This window comes from Nerophis lumbriciformis, linkage group LG05, assembly GCF_033978685.3.
Source record: "Nerophis lumbriciformis linkage group LG05, RoL_Nlum_v2.1, whole genome shotgun sequence".
NCBI classification, from domain to species: Eukaryota; Metazoa; Chordata; class Actinopteri; order Syngnathiformes; family Syngnathidae; genus Nerophis; species Nerophis lumbriciformis.
The window spans coordinates 35,913,015-35,929,730 of NC_084552.2; the positions used below are offsets into that span (position 1 = coordinate 35,913,015).

Sequence of the window (16,716 nt, forward strand, 5' to 3'; positions counted from 1 at the left end):
TCTAAATCTTCATCTGTTGTGAATAGTAAGAGGATTCAAATCTGGGCTCTGGCTGATCTACTCAAAGATATTCTCAAAGTTGTCCTTTAATATCTGCGCTTGTGTTAAGAATCGTTGTCCAATCTTCTCCCTCAATGATTACCGCCCCGTTGCACTCACTCCCATCATAATGAAGTGCTTCGAGAGGCTGGTAAAGGAATATATTGTCTCCAGACTTCCCCCCACATTCGACCCATACCAGTTTGCTTATCGCCCTAACCACTCCACAGAGGACGCTATATCCTCTGCACTCCACCTGAGCTTAGAACATATGGAAGGAAAGGACACAAACGTGCAGATGTTGTTTCTGGACTTCAGCTCAGCATTCAACACCATCATCCCGCAGCACTTGGTGAGCAAACTGGCCCCCCTTGGATTCAGTACCCCCATATGCAACTGGCTGCTTGACTTCCTCCCAGACAGACCCCAATCTGTGAGAGTGGGCAACAACACCTCCAGTGCCATCTCCCTGAGCACCGGCTCCCCCTAGGGCTGCGTCCTGAGTCCGCTGCTGTTCACGTTGATGACTCATGACTGCTGCGCCAGGTCCACTACTAACCACATTGTGAAGTATGCGGACGACACGACAGTAGTGAGCCTCATCCGTAACGACATGGACTACAGGGAAGAGGTGAAACATCTGGTTGACTGGTGCAGAACCAACAATCTGGTCCTGAATGTCGACAAGACCAAGGAGATCATCGTTGACTTCAGGAAGCACCAGTCCAGCCACGCTCCACTCTACATCAACAGCACAGCGGTGGAGAAAGTAAGCAGCACCAAGTTCCTGGGGGTGCAGATAACTGACAATATAACCTGCTCCCTACACACCGGAGCTCTTGTAAAAAGAGCTCAGCAGCACATGCACTTTTTGCGTCGGATGAAAAGAGCACAGCTCCCTCCCCCCATTCTCAGCACATTCTACAGAGGCACTATAGAGAGCCTGCTGACCAACAGCATCTCTGTCTGGACTGGAGCCTGCAATGCCTCAGACTGGAAGTCTCTCCAGAGAGTGGTGAGGACGGCGGAAAAGATCATCAGGACTCCTCTTCCTCCTATCCAGGAGATCGCAAAAAGCCACTGCCTGACCAGGGCTCAGAAAATCTGCAAAGACTCCCACCAAGGACTGTTTTCACTGCTGGACTCTAGAAAGACGTTCCGCAGCCTCCGAAGCAGAACCTCCAGGTTCTGTAACAGCTTCTTCCCTCAGGCCGTAAAACTCTTGAACGCATCATAATTATCCCCTCAACTCCCCCCAAAATGGATTAACTCGCTGGAATAAAAAAGACAATATAACATACATACATAAACGTGGATGCATGTGAAAAAGTGCAATATATTTATCTGTACGGTAACCTATTTATTTATTTATATATGCACCTTATTGCTTTTTTATCCTGCACTACCATGAGCTGATGTAACGAAATGTTGTTCTTATCTGTACTGTAAAGTTCAAATTTGAATGACAATAAAAAGGAAGTCTAAGTCTAAGAAAGCTTATCAATCAACTCAAAGCATGAACAAACAGCCATTTGATTGCAAAGAGAGAAGGGAAATAAGAGCCAACAGTGCCATCAAGTGGCCAACACACAAAAACGCACATTATTGCTTTAAAGGTCAACACAGCAGTGTTAATTAAATGCGTTGACTAAAAATGTTCGTCGAAGTTATCGTCAACTACCCATTTTCCCCTGACTAAAATAGGACGACAACGAGTCAAAACAAATGCACGTTTACAAAAACAATGACAAAATTAATTGACAATTTAGTCGCCGAATAAAAACGAGACAATTAAATAACTGACAGAGAGGAAATCCAATCATATTTTTTTCGTCTTGAAGTAAGAGGGAAAAGTATGAATCTATCCAATCACAGTGGCATGCCGGAGAGGGGCGGTGGTAAATCATGGCAGGGATCCAATAAGAGCTACAACTACGAAGACAGTGTTTGGATTTTTTACCGGGAAACAAGACTACATTGTAGGGAGGTAACAATAAACGGTAATAATGATGACGGCTAAACACTCCTGTATTACCCATTTCAATTAAAATGATCTAAAAACCGATAACTTCACTTTTATAAACTCACGAGCCACAGCGGACTTACTGGAGCCTGCTCGCGAGCTTAAATGCTAACATGAAAACAAGAGACATATTTCTCCCCGTTAAAAACAACATCTCAATTTAAACTTCTAACTGTGTTGGCCCGGTGATGATGAGGTGGCGACTTGTCCAGGGTGTACACCTACTCAGTGGCCTAGTGGTTAGAGTGTCCGCCCTGAGATCGGTAGGTTGTGAGTTCAAACCCCGGCCGAGTCATACCAAAGACTATAAAAAAAAAAATGGGACCCATTACCTCCCTGCTTGGCACTCAGCATCAAGGGTTGGAATTGGGGGTTAAATCACCAAAAATGATTCCCGGGCGCGGCAACCGCTGCTGCCCACTGCTCCCCTCACCTCCCAGGGGGTGATCAAGGGTGATGGGTCAAATGCAGAGAATAATCTCGCCACACCTACAGTGTGTGTGTGACAATCATTGGTACTTTAACTTTAACTTTTTTACCCCGCCTTCCCCCCGAATGCAGCTGAGATATAGGCTCCAGCACCCACCGCTACCCCAAAAGGGACAAGCGGTAGAAAATTGATGGATGGATAAACACATTACCGTCTGAGCAACTAAGAGAGAATATAGGACCCCCTTTCTGTCAAAAAGTGATGATGTCATATAATTTTAGTACGAAAAACATTTTTTACAGGAAGTTTAGGGGTCATAGATTGATCGGTCAAATCATAGGATGTCAGAAGGCAAGACATATATACACCGGAAAACAGGGAGCGCGGGACTTTAGTTTTTTTGTATAAAATGTATATGACGTCATCACTTTTTGACAGAAAGTGGGTCCTATATTCTCTACTAAGCTATTCAGTTGCGCACACTGAACCTACAAGCTCTGCTCTCTGAGCACGGAATTATAATGATCGGTCTTATGTTTTTATGGTGCGTTCAAGTACCACTGAACAGAGAAGGACAGATAAAACGCCTGCCAGAAGTGATACATAATTATAATTGATTTTATTTGTTACACTCTTTTCATTTAAGTAAATCTTAAAGTGCTACAATACAAACAAATATTTACAGTACAAACATAAAAAATTAGCTATTAAAACAGATACAACACTAAGACTAAAACACTTCAGTGAAACAAACACATGAAATGCAAAATAGTGTATTTTCTAACAGTGTGTTATTTTAGTTATGTTTAATAGGCTTTTTGGGCACACCTAATCACCATAATTGCCTACCCTCCCAATTTTCCCGGGAGACTCCCGAATTTCAGTGCCCCTCCCGAAAATCTCCCGGGGCAACCATTCTCCCGAATTTCTCCCAATTTCCGCCCGGTCAACAATATTGGGGGCGTGCCTTTAAGACACTGTGTTTAACGTCCTCTCTCACCTGAAATCTTCACCCCCCAACGGCCGCATGCTGTCCAGGCGTCCGCTTTTCCTCCATATAAACAGCGTACCGGCCCAGTCACATAATAATGTAGCGTTGGACGGGTTTAACAATGATCTTTACTCGAAGATGTCAAGAAATGCTGACACGTTGTATGATCTTTCAACTGGTTTAATGATAACGCATGTATGTGTGTATGTGTATGTATATATGTATGTATGTATGTACATTTCTGGGGGTACGCTCTGGGCCTGCCTGTCAGACGGTGGTCGACGCCTCAGGCTACTGCATCCGAACTGCGTGTCTGGAGCTCCTGGGTCCCGCTGTCCATCCCTTCCGGGTGCCCGTCTTGGTTGGGGCCTGTTGGGCCTAGTCCCTGCGTCTATTGTGGTAGCTTGGTGCTGCAAGGTATTCCGAGGTGCTGCGAGTCGGCCAGTTGCTGGGGTAGTGACCTTGTTTGTCAGCATGTCTGTGATCTTCTTTTAATTCTTTTTTTTTAAATTAATTAATTAATTAATTTATTTATTTATTTATTTTTTAATATATTTTATTAATATTATTTTTTAATTTTTCCCCTCCCTCAGGGGGGGGGGCTCGGCGGGGCGGTTGCTGGTTGTTCCATCTCCATCGTTGGGGTCCCTGCGGGTGGGGTGGGTGGTTCCCGTGGCCCTGTGCCTGGGTGGTCCTGCGCCGGCCGGTTTGGGTGGGGTGGCCGGGGGCTGGCCTCGCCGCGCTCTCCGGGGGAGGGGGGTGGGCTCGTGGGGGCCCGGTTGCCGGTGGGGCGGGTGCGGTCTTCCCGTCCGGTTGCGGGGAGTCTCTGGGTCCCTCGGGCGGGGCGTCTCGCCTTTCTGCCTGTGTGGGGTGTGGTCTCTCGCTGGCTTGGGGTCTGGCTGTCCCCTGCTTTTCTCGTGCCCTGTCCTCTGCCGGGTGCGTCTGTCTGCGGCCTGCTGCTGGCCCTTGTGGGCGGTACGGTGGGTCGGGCTCTGGGGTTCCTGTCGCTGGCCGGCTTGGCTGCGTGGGGGCGGTGGTCCCTGGTTCCCTGGGCACCACGCCTCCTGTTTGTGGGTTGGGCTCTCGGGGGTGATGGGGCCGTGCTCTGGCTCCCACGCACTCTGGGAGTCGAATGTATTGTACATGCAAATTCACATATGCTCACATACGTACATAGGTACCTACGCTCCCACATACATACACAAATACAGTACATATTTACCTACCTAATGTTCGTACATCCACACGCACATTCAATATACAAACATACACATACAGTACATATACATTCACTGTACAAACACATATACACATTCTGTACATATACATTCATTGTACAAACACATATACACATTCTGTACATATACAAGTACATATGCATACTTACACTCATGCACATAATCACGTTTCATCAAACATATATTAACGTTGTTGCCCTAGGGTAAACTGGGTGTAACACATGGCACACTGACAAAGCTTAACCTATTGTGACTATAACAATCTACAAGGTTAATGTAGGTTGCTTCTCTTTCTCCCCCTCCATTTTTCTGCATTCTTTCGTATCTCAAGTTATCATTACGTATATGTATTGTTGCATTTAAACAACTGTATTGTTGATAATAAAGGTAAATTATTGGTATTGTTCATTATCAATAGCGCTATTTCTATTGGTATTTGTATTGATCCATTTGTAGTGTAATAATGCTCATTGTCATTTCTGTATTATTTTTTATTTTTCGCTAACTGCTTATTTGCTATTACTTTTACCATCATATTTGTACATGTCATATTTGCTGATGTTGCTCTATTGTTGTTGTTGTTGTTGTTTGCTGTTGTTGTTTTTGTCTCTCTGTCTAATCCCCCTCTTGTCCCCACAATTTCCCCCTCTGTCTTCTTTTTTTTTCTCTTTCTATCCCCTCCTGCTCCGGCCCGGCTGCACTAAATGATAATATAAATACATTTAATAAAGTCAAATACTAATAAGGCAACAAGAGAAGTATCCTACACTTCTCTTTTGTAAAGTAAATCTGAACAGCCGACATGGGCATCTACATCAACTATATGATTTGCCTGAGAAGCTGGACAGGACACAAAAAAAAAAAAAAAAAAAAAAAAATGATAACGCAAGGCATACTTGGTCAACAGCCATACATGTCACATTGACGGTGGCCGTATAAACAACTTTAACACTGTTACTAATATGCGCCACACTGTGAACCCACACCAAACAAGAATGACAAACGCATTTCGGGAGAACGTCCGTACCGTAACACAACATAAACACAACAGAACAAATACCCAGAATCCCTTGCAGCACTAACTCCACCGGGACGCTACAATAACATCTACAGCTTTTGGAGCTCAGTGCACAACTGCACACACAACAAGGAGACGACGAAGCAGAAGAACGAAGAAGAGACATGGCGAGTAAAAAGAAGAAATACGCTTGCAAGTTCCAAAATGACTGGAAAAAAGAATTTCATTTCATCCAGAAAAGCTCGAAGGGGAAAGGGTATGTTGCCTGCACCTCAACCCCGCCCCCCACCCCCATCTCCTGAATTCGGAGGTCTCAAGGTGGGCAAGTATGTCAATCACATAATACCGATATTCCGTCATACTGTGCATCTTAGCCAGCCGGACCGTGGTATAATAGGTAGGCTGTATTAGCTTGCACTGAATAAGGCTGTGTCTAACATAAATAGAAGACTTGTGAACTCTACTTAAAATTTTGGTCCAGCTCTCCTCAGAAAGGGTCACACCTAAGTCACACTCCCAAAGTGACTTAATTGAAAATCAGAGATTCAGGGCGTAAATAATTTTTTAAATTGTAAATACGTGTAATTGATCCTTTTAAAGTCGGACATGGTGTCAAAAAAGCGCCTAAATCTGCGTCAGTCAGAAATTTTGGAAACCTTGGAAAAATATTACGAACAAAACTCCGGATCTATAGATACGTATCTAAAAAAAATTGTTGTATAGGGAGTGAGAATTATTACAAAGTTGCTGGAAAGTGGCAAATATGTTGTCAATGTATACATCTTTAATGTTGTTGATCCCCAGACTTGACCATCTTAAAAAGGCACTATCGACAAGAGAGGGACGGAAAGCACGATTAGCAGTAATGAGTGCAAGACTAAAAATAGTCTGTAAACCAAAATAGCACTTACACTGAACCCAAATTCTGAATGAGTTTTTTTTATGATTGGCTTTTTCAAAAAAGCGGAAGTACAAGAGTGGATGGGAGAGTAAACCAGAGCACTAAGAGGTACTAGTTTTGTTGAGTTAGCCTCCATAACCAACCATGACGGAGGGGGATCAAATGCTTCATAACCAATATTTAAGAATTCTAATGTTGATTTCCCAGTAATAAAATCTAATGTTTGTGAGTGCTAATCTTCCCGACGATTTGGCTTTCTGTATTAATTGTTTACAAAATCTGTGAGTCTTTTTATTCCAAATTAAGTGAAAATCTGACTAATCTAATTTACGAAAGAAGGACTGAGGGAGAAAAAGGGTTAAACATTGGAACAAATGAGAAAATCGCGGAAGTACATTCATTTTAACAGAGTTGACACAGGCCACCATAAATAAATTACGTGAGGACCAGCAGGCAAAATCTCCCTGGATTCTGGACAACAGTGGAACAAAGTTGGCTTTATAAAGCTCTGCAAGCGTATGTCACAAGCGTATGTCCGGGTCACACATACGGTATATGTGACCCGGACACCCAAGTAGGTGAAACTTTGCAATGCAATTTTAAAGGGAAAATGGTCAGAGCTTGTTGGATTTCCCTCGGCCAGACATCATGGAATTCACAGGCACAATCCACAAAAAAGAAGCAGCACACGACAGGTCAGTAAAAATTATGGTAGTGTTGACGGCCGGAATTAGTAAAAATATAAAGATGAGGTGACGACTTGTCCAGGGTGTACACCGCCTTCGGCCCGAATGCAGCTGAGATAGACTCCAGCACCCCCTGCGACCCCGAAAGGGACAAGTGGTAGAAAATGGCTGGATGGATGGATAAAAAATGTCCACAGAGCACCCGCAAAGCATGCCTTGCACAGACTCAACCGGAAGTCAGCATGTTAGCTTTTTTAACACATTTTTTCAGGTTTGCCCCTCAGGGTCATATAATTTGATGCTTGACGCGTGCTAAATGTTAGCACGCTGACGTTAGCATTTTATCATGCTAACATTAATGCGCTAGCTTTTCCTGCTCAATTTGCTGAAATGCTCTTTAGAGTCGCATATTCTGTTAATCAACGCTATCTAGCAGGAGCTGCCCATTAGCGTTTTAGTTTGGCTCTGACATTTCAGCAGTCATACGCTATTATTCTTAAAATTTGTATGTTCTAGTTATAACAATTATTTGACAACATTGAACTGTGTGGTTTGCTAAATTTAGACATGAGTTTTCGAATCCTACTTTTCATACTTGCATTGTAATTTATAAGAACACAAAAATACAAAATAATATACAGGTATATACATTTTCCCTACTCCTATTTTAGGTTTTTGGGTGCTTTGCGTGGCGCAGTGGAAAAGTGGCCGTGCGCGACCCGAGGGTCCCTGGTTCAATCCCCACCTAGTACCAACCTCGTCATGTCCGTTGTGTCCTGAGCAAGACACTTCACCCTTGCTCCTGATGGGTGCTGGTTAGCGCCTTGCATGGCAGCTCCCTCCATCAGTGTGTGAATGTGTGTGTGAATGGGTAAATGTGGAAGTAGTGTCAAAGCGCTTTGAGTACCTTGAAGGTAGAAAAGCGCTATACAAGTACAACCCATTTATCATTTATCATTTATTTTAGGCCCAATTTGTTAATAAACTAAGTCAAAATATTATAAAAAATTAGGAGTGCAAACCTGTACCCAAATTGCAGTCCAGCACCATTTCTTATTATTCTTTAGTTCCATCAGCTCCATCTTTCATTTTATCCATGTTTGCTTCTGTGCTCAAGGGGCACGTGTCAGTATTTCTATTGACCGCCACCATGCAGTCATTGTGAAGAACTGCGCTGTCCATTAAGAGAGAGAGAGAGAACTGCTTATGGGCACATTTTTAATTCAGAAATATTTACAGTGGCGTGCAGTCAATGAACAAAGCTGAATGGATGTGTGGCGTCTATTTATTCGTTCATCACATTGACGTGACCTATCGCTTGCTGACGTCCTGAAGGAGAGCAGTGGGATGTCCACAATCCACCACCCCCACTACCCCCTTGACAATATAAATACAACAAGGCGGATGAGCAGCACAGGCAAACTAACCTTTTCACCCTTCTTTACTCCACTTCTGGAAGCCACATCACTTTCACCATGAAGGTAAGTCAATTATAAAGATATTTTTAATCAACTTTTAACAATATCTTGATTATTTTTTGCAGTGTTAGCCAGCACTCATGCTAATATTTTAGACCTACTTGCATGCCCCAAAGAAGACATTATGAATTTTATAAGCAGTAAATATGGCATCTCTTCAAATTTGACATATTTTATTATATTCAAATGCTTCTTTTCTCCCACAGGGTTTGAAGTCCATGACTTTAACGTATGTTCTCACACTCTTACTGGCTGCATTTGTCACGCAAACCTGGAGTGCACCAAAGGTGATATTAATATAAAATACAAATTAATTTAATAAACATTTGTTTTGTTTTTAAGCTAGTTCTTTTCTACACTGATTCGATTCATTATTATATTTATTAATTATTACTTGCTCTAAGGTGTTTGTGATTGCTGCTTTAAAAATATATATTTTTAAAACAATTGACAGAATGCACAAGTTATACAATCATTAAAAAAATAATTTATATTAAATGTGTGCAGCATACATTTTTTTGAATAAGTTATTTTTATTTTCATTTATACATTTATTTGTATTTATATAGTAATACTTTTATTATAAAAATGTAACATTTTAAAATGTTAATTGGTTAATTCATAATTGTTTTAAATTATTTAAAAAATATGTATTAGAATTTTAAAATAAATAAATATTTTGTCATTTTTATTTATTTTCTAAAAAGACGTAGAATACATAATTTTATTTCTCCCTTTAAGGCTTCTTTCCAAAGGAGAAACTGGAGCCCGCAGGCTATGCTGTACCTCAAAGGCACTCGTATGTACATATTAAATTATTTAGATTATCTTGCAATTTATTTTTAAAATTTTAATAACGTGCACATTTTTTTTTTTTAGAAGGGCGCAGGTTCATCTCAGAGGACCGAAAAGAGGGTGATGTGTATGACACATTACACTTAAGTATGATAACATTTTACTACACTTAATTATGAGAATTATACTTTTTTTGAATAATTCTGTCAATATTAATGCTATCCATTCATCCATTTTCACATTTATTTTTATATTAAAAGCTCAAAGATTATCCTTTTTTCGTGCACTATTTGGAAATACATTAGAGATATCACATTTAAAAGACACAAAAAAACACTTTACCTCACTCTTCTCGAGTCATTTTTTACTTTAGTAATTTATTTATAAAAAATCATTATTATTGATTGATTTTATACAGTATATAACTACAAAAAAAAATTATAACATAATAATAATATAAATAATCATTAATCATTACTAAATAAAACAATTTGTGTAAATTAATTAATAATAAAAAAATCTATATTGTTAATATAATAACTATTTTTAATCCCCACCGTTTCTGCTTTTCCCCATCAAGGGTTGCCACAGTGAGTCAATCAGAATCAGTGGTTTTAGTTTTGTTTTACACTGCACTCCCTTCCTGGCGCAACCCTGGCCGGGAATGATACCCTAAACTGCTATAAAAAGCATAAATGTGTACAGTTACACACAAGGGATAAAAAAAACACAATATATATTATTATTTTAAAAATACTAAATTGTATTGTTTTATATTAATCACATTTTTGCCTCAGGTTGGTTTTACACTCTTAAGTACTCTAATACTGTAATATAGTGTAGAACATGTTCAATAATATTTGGTTTTAGCATAGTAAATTTGCAAGTTCAAGGTTTAAAAAAGGTACGATGGGCTGTTTTTTTTTTAACTTTCAGAGACCCGTAGCCAGAACACAGAGAAGCTGAGCGTGGATCAAGCCGCCACTGTTTTACTCAACTTTTTGCAGCAAGCCAGGGATGGAGGTGAGAACAGCGTTTACTGAATTAAAAGTATTGAGAGCGTCTATGATTACAGGACCTTGACTGTAACCTGAAGGACACAACTATGGGGAAAACAAGATACTATAAAACGTATTGGTTCAATGATAGTCATATGGCAAATGAAGCAGCTTTAAATGTTTAATTTGGTGTAATTTTGTCGCATTTCAAAATAATCTCCGTATATGTCCAAGCTTTTCGCATTAGCAGACTTACGGCTGTCAACCTAACCGAAACCAGTCAGCGCTTCCACTTTTACTTGTGACTTTGGCCACAAAAATAAAAAGAATGGGCGATAATTAAAGATTTTTTTTAACCTACGGTAGTTTGTTGACATTTGTAACATTTCTGCTTTTTAATTTCGTTGTACGTCGTAAATACAATGACTATAAAACTTTTATGCACACGCAAGCCTTTCTTCTGGTGGCTAAGAAGCAAAAATAAATAAGTAAATGAGTGCAGGTTACTTTTACCGCTATGCTTTTATTTTGAAGTGTATTTAGCATTGAACAGGAAGTCACTGTGTACATGTACCTGTATAATGCTAGCTAACTAGACAATAGTTGTGTTTTTGTTGTTGTTTCACACTTAGTGATAATGATGAAGTTACAACACTACAAAAATATTACAACATATGTCAACAAACCTCTTTTTGGGGGCTCAAACTTTGTCGACAAAAGCGGTCTACCATGTATGTTGACGTTGAAAACCAGTGTCTTTCAGGATATGATGAAATATGCAGGTTAACTTTGTATAAACTTATACTAGACAGCAAATTACATACCATTTTGATATAACATATTGTGTTATATATAATAACATTAATATGGTGATGCTAACGTCTTTCTTGTTCTTGTAGCGGATGAAAACCCGGATGAGATGTACTTCCAGGAGATGCCGGTGTGGAAGAGAGAATACTTCTAAGTACTCCTTTAAAATATGATGGAGAAGAAAATATGTTTTTGTACATTATGTAGATGATACAAGTATATTTCAAATGTGATGTTTTAATAAACGATAAATAAAATAATATTATCTCAAGTTGGACTGCTCTTTACACTCCCAGCAAGGGATACCTGTGCAATATAATACTAATAATACAACAAATCTGCCAGTCCAAAACCCATTTTATTTATTAAGCTATTATATTTGTATTACAATTCATTAGATTGTGGCCAGTGTGTGTATATTGGTATTGTGTGCTTGCTTGCTATACATGATCAGGCATCAAGTGAACACAAACGGTTAAAGGTACAAACTAGCAAATACAAACAATGGGTTTTTACTCCTATTTTTTAAGAAGGAAAAAGTAATGTTTGGTTGCAGCAGTGGTTAGAAAAAGAGCAGGTTTGCATTTGCAGTCCAGCATACAGTATATCCACTGACTATTGGCTGCAAAGTGCACATTTCAGCTTCACTTGACTCACTTTAAACCCAGTTATTAGGCAAAAGTAAAAATAAGTAACTTCTATGAAAAATAGTTCTGTTTATGTCGACGTGTGTCAAGTATAATTAACGTTATTATCTCTAAGCAGCATGCACACAGGGACCTCCTATTTAGTGCAAAGTAAGCTTCAAACTAAAAGTATTACTGTATTAACCTGGATATTATCAAAACAACTAACAAAATGCACCCATTTAATGTTTTTGTAAAGACCTTTAGCTACCGCTTACAGTATGTCAGTGTTAGTCCAGGGTCTGTCCAGGTTTCAGCAGTTCAAATGTAAGACTTTTTAAATACCTTGAATAAATAAAAATGATCCATAATGACAATAGACAACAAAGACAAAGTAAAATCAGAGGCTCAGAATATTTGGGCAGTATATAAATTCATTCACTGCTCTTTCATATTGAACAACTTAAATGCTTAACCTATCTAAAAACACTACAAAACAAACTATTTGTTTGGAACACTGAAATAAATATTGGCAAACATCGTAACGGCCGTTATACACCACACACTGATGGCGGAAGTTGCCATGCAAGGCGCTAACCATAACCCATCAGGAACAAGGCTGAAATGTCTTGCCCAAGGACACAACAGCCATGACTAGGATGGTGGAAGCTGGAATTGAACCTTGAACCCTCAAGTTGCTGACACGTCCGCTCTACCATCAGTACCACGCCGCCCCAGAAAGTGCAGTGTGCTTCATATCGAGTGTTTTCACATAACAACAACCAGGAAATTGTCCACGATGAAGGAAAGCACAACACTATATTATCTGTAAAAGAGACTGTCAGCACCTCTGTTAAAACTAATTAGTTAACTTTTGCAGTGTTTCCAGCTGTCCGAATTGAGAAAACCAAGAACATCTACACTAGTACTGTCTGCACAAATTTGTTGAAAAAACAGAGCGCAGACAGAACAATTGTCTAAAACTTTTCTCTTGTAAATTGAATGTATTTAATGTTGGCTACAATTTTACCTGTTTTTAGTTAATTGTTTGCTAATATATTGCTAATTAACAAGAACTAGTTATTACTTTAGCATGACAAGATCACATTTGCATATATTTTTTGCTTTCCGGGTCCTCACCTAAGCACAAACTGATTGTAAGTCAACAACCATGTATAGCTTTTAAGTTCAGTTCCTGTATAAGCTTGGTAAAAACATTATGTAGTGTACAACGTCTGGGAAGCTGACCTTTAAAAATAAAGAGGTATGAAAATAATAAGGGGATTACATTGTATTAGTTATACTGCTGTGAGTGCACTATTATTAGTCATTACGACACAGATAAATTAGCATGGGCTTATTTTATGTAATGTAATAATTTCACTAGTAATCATCTCATACAGTATAGATATTCTTTGGTATATGGTGATACTTGGTGCAGCACGGTGTCACAGGGGTTAGTGCTTGTGCCTCACAATACGAAGGTCCTGGGTTTGATCCTGGGCTCGGGATCTTTCTGTGTGGAGTTTTGCTTGTTCTCCCTGTGACTGCGTGGGTTCCCTCCGGGTACTCCAGCTTCCTCCCACTTCCAAAGACATGCACCTGGGGATAGGTTGATTGGCAACACTAAATTGGCCCTAGTGTGTGAATGTTGTCTGTCTTTCTCTGTTGGCCCTGCCATGAGATGGCGACTTGTCCGGGGTTTACCCCGCCTTCCGCCCAAATGCAGCTGTGATAGGCTCCAGCACCCCCCGCGACCTCAAAAGATAAAAGCGGTAGAAAATGGATGGATATGGCGATACTTTACCCACAGCGCTCTTCTTTGGGGGTTTAAGTCGATACCTGCACTGTTGTGCTGTTTTGGCATCTTTTGACACAGATTTGTCCAGATTTTCGACTTTTTCATAACCGTTCCATTCACTTGAACCACAATGTCCACCAACACTGCCCTCCACGATGGCTCCAAACACGGGTCCTGACCAGAGTTGTGACATCAGTGAAAACATTTTGTATCAATCATGCATTAACTTGTTTGTTCTACAGCCACAAATTCTTCAACTTGCACTTATACTCAATGGCTGTGACATGGTTGTACAAGTACTTTGTCTTGTAGATATGAATAGCGCTTGCAAAAAAAGTTGAAGTTGAAAGTTGATGCATTTGTTTTAAATACTGTATTTTCTGGACCTATGCCCAGGTGCATGTCTTTGGAGGTGGAGCCTAATTGCCTGGAGGGAACCCACGCAGTCACGGTGAGAACATGCAAACTCTCCGCCTTCCGCCTGAGTGCAGCTGGGATGGGCTCCAGCACCCCCAAACCCCCGGTAACCCTGACAAAGGACAAGCGGTAGAAAATGGATGGATGGATTGATTTTCCAGACTAAAAGCCACTTTTTTTCCTCCAACGCTTTGAACTCTGCTGCTTCTAAAACAGTGTGGCTCATCAAGTCATGTCTTGATTTATGTTTAGTAGCTTTATTTCCTATTTACTAAGTTTTTGCTTTTTGGCGTAATGTGCGCCGCCGATCGACACGTTTTTTTCATGTTTTTGCCTATTATATGGAATAAAGAAATCTTACCTGCACGCTGCTCTTGATACTTCCTGTCCCTTCTCCGCATCGTAAGAACACCACCATCGCAGCATTGCCTAACAAAGTGTTTTTGACAGATAAGGACAAATAAGATAAGTTGAAAGCAGAGGCGCTGTTATTGTGGTATTCCTCAGAGGCAAGGAAGATGAGGTGTACCTCGCTCCTGAAGGATTGGAGGCATGGAACTCCCTGATGGCCTAAATCATGGACGCAGAGAGCTGGCACCATCCCCGGGAGAAACACAGGGAAATGGCCCCATCGGACCTTGTTTTTACAGATGATGTAGCCGCCCTGCCGTCACGCACTGGACGTCGCCAAAAGCCGGTCCCAGTGTGCTTCCCATGGAGATCAACTCTTCACCCAACCCAGGCATGGACCGCTGCTTCTCCATCGATTCTTCAGCCATGTCCAGGTATGATTAACTCCCTCCTTTACTCTATATAGGCTGCTTGGGATGTTGTAATTTCACAACATACTGTATATATCATTGGCTTATAGACCTGTGCAGCTAATATATCTAAAAATAGAGTTATATTCAAAAATGTATTGTGTGCTTCTTGAACACTATATTATATACATGTACATTATATAGTCCGGAAAAACGGTAATTATAACATTAATGTACTTTTTAAGGCCTTTTTATTGTCATATTTAAGAAATGTTGTGAGATTTTCATAGAATTTAAAACATTGTGGGGTCTTAAATTACATATTTGGATTTTAGAGTTTTAACACTTTAAAACCCCACATGTACCCTGTCATTCAGACATAAACAGGGTCTTCTCGAGCACCAGTTCCATCGCAGGAACTTTACTCAAGAACCAGAAACTTCGACCTTCGCCTTCGAACATTTTTCTGGGCCAAAATTCAGTTATTTATGAGAGTAGTACTTTATAAGTTCTGTGAACTATTAGACAGAATTTGCAGTGCTGAACACAATTGAGTATTTGACATCTTTAAGCTTTTTATTTCACTGCCCAGGTTTGAAAAGTCTACAGCTCAAGTCTACAGATGTAACACTTTTACTTTGTGCTACAAAATGGAGTCACTGAAAAAAGGCTGACCACATATGTGCGGGGATATTAAGGTGCAAACTCGGTACATGTTCTACAGGGAAAATTAACGCTCAATTCAAGATATGATAACGTTTAGTGAGGAATGGAAGACTGGTTGATTATAAGTAAATCCCTTATTATAGTGGATATGATTTATGAGTGATGTCGACGTAACTGAAATCTAAACCAAAACCAGCTATTAACTTGTGACCTTTAAGGAGAATTGTGAATATAGTGTACAGTTAGTTACACCCCTATTAAACCCCAAACATCTTTATACATCATACTGAGAACCTTATCCTCAAAATAGTACAGCTTGTAATGACTGTATTTATGTAACATTACAACTTTTTACTCTCACTGTTAAGACTTGTAATTATATAACTTTATTCCTGCAGTGTTGCAACATTGATCTTACAGTAGCTTTCTTTATTCTGTGACATTACAACTTTTCTTGTTTACTTAAACCATTAAAAGCCACAAACCTTTTTAAAATAAAAATTCACAGAATGTGTGAGCAAAAAGATTGTGTTTCAGTTGAAATAAACACTTTAGTTACACAGTGGTGCAGCTATAGCAATAGGGTGCCAAACCATATTAGACAGGTTTGGTGTCAGATTAATTCCACAGACTTTTGGCGCGTGAAAATGCAATAGATCAAATTAAAAGCACACTTACCCGTTGTTCTTTGCACGTACAGAGCTAAGCTTGGGCAATTTCAGCACTACATAAGAATTTAACCCTGTGAGCCCAACATAGGTAGATACATAGATTTTTTTATTGGTTTTACAGGATTAGCAGAACTTCCACACTTTTTTTGTGTAGCATGTAGGGATGGGTACCTCTCACATTTGAATCAAGACGGTACCAATTCCCGGTACAAGTTTTCAGTACTTTTGTGTCTGTTCAAATGTGTTAATGAATGTCAATTGCCTAAAAAGAAATAAAGCGGGGAAAAAATAGAATTTACCAATTAACACTGAGCAAATACAAACCCCATTTCCATATGAGTTGGGAAATTGTGTTAGATGTAAATAT

At 39.9% G+C, this 16,716-nt stretch overlaps 2 protein-coding genes across 4 annotated transcripts; one reads left to right on the plus strand and one right to left on the minus strand.

Annotated features, from left to right (window-relative positions):
• Positions 1-3,204: 3,204 nt before the first annotated feature.
• LOC133606572 (uncharacterized) lies at positions 3,205-16,716 on the minus strand. 3 transcript variants are annotated; one of them, XM_061960657.2, is made up of 3 exons: positions 14,781-16,716; positions 14,613-14,680; positions 3,205-4,604 (listed from the first exon to the last, which is right to left on the minus strand). In XM_061960657.2, exons 1-3 carry the CDS (start codon positions 14,803-14,805, stop codon positions 4,056-4,058), a joined length of 642 nt encoding a protein of 213 aa, XP_061816641.2. In that variant the 5' UTR covers positions 14,806-16,716; the 3' UTR covers positions 3,205-4,055. The 3 variants fall into 3 exon arrangements, 2 of the variants coding, with proteins under 2 accessions (XP_061816641.2, XP_061816640.2); XR_009815273.2 differs by lacking the exon at positions 3,205-4,604 and adding an exon at positions 13,570-14,363; XM_061960656.2 differs by having other exon boundaries at positions 14,613-16,716.
• spx (spexin hormone) lies at positions 8,769-11,561 on the plus strand. The gene is made up of 6 exons (XM_061960659.1): positions 8,769-8,807; positions 9,011-9,091; positions 9,546-9,603; positions 9,684-9,746; positions 10,536-10,622; positions 11,497-11,561. Exons 1-6 carry the CDS (start codon positions 8,802-8,804, stop codon positions 11,559-11,561), a joined length of 360 nt encoding a protein of 119 aa, XP_061816643.1. The 5' UTR covers positions 8,769-8,801.

Excerpts from the sequence above, each read along its gene's own strand:
- LOC133606572 (XM_061960656.2), bottom strand. The coding sequence starts at position 14,852 with ATGGTGCCAGCTCTCTGCGTCCATGATTTAGGCCATCAGGGAGTTCCA. Across the intron at positions 4,605-14,612 it reads GTATCAAGAGCAGCGTGCAG|AGTGCGTGGGAGCCAGAGCA; the intron begins GTAAGATTTCTT and ends TTCGACTCCCAG.
- spx (XM_061960659.1), top strand. Across the intron at positions 9,092-9,545 it reads AAACCTGGAGTGCACCAAAG|GCTTCTTTCCAAAGGAGAAA; the intron begins GTGATATTAATA and ends TCTCCCTTTAAG. Across the intron at positions 10,623-11,496 it reads GCAGCAAGCCAGGGATGGAG|CGGATGAAAACCCGGATGAG; the intron begins GTGAGAACAGCG and ends TTGTTCTTGTAG.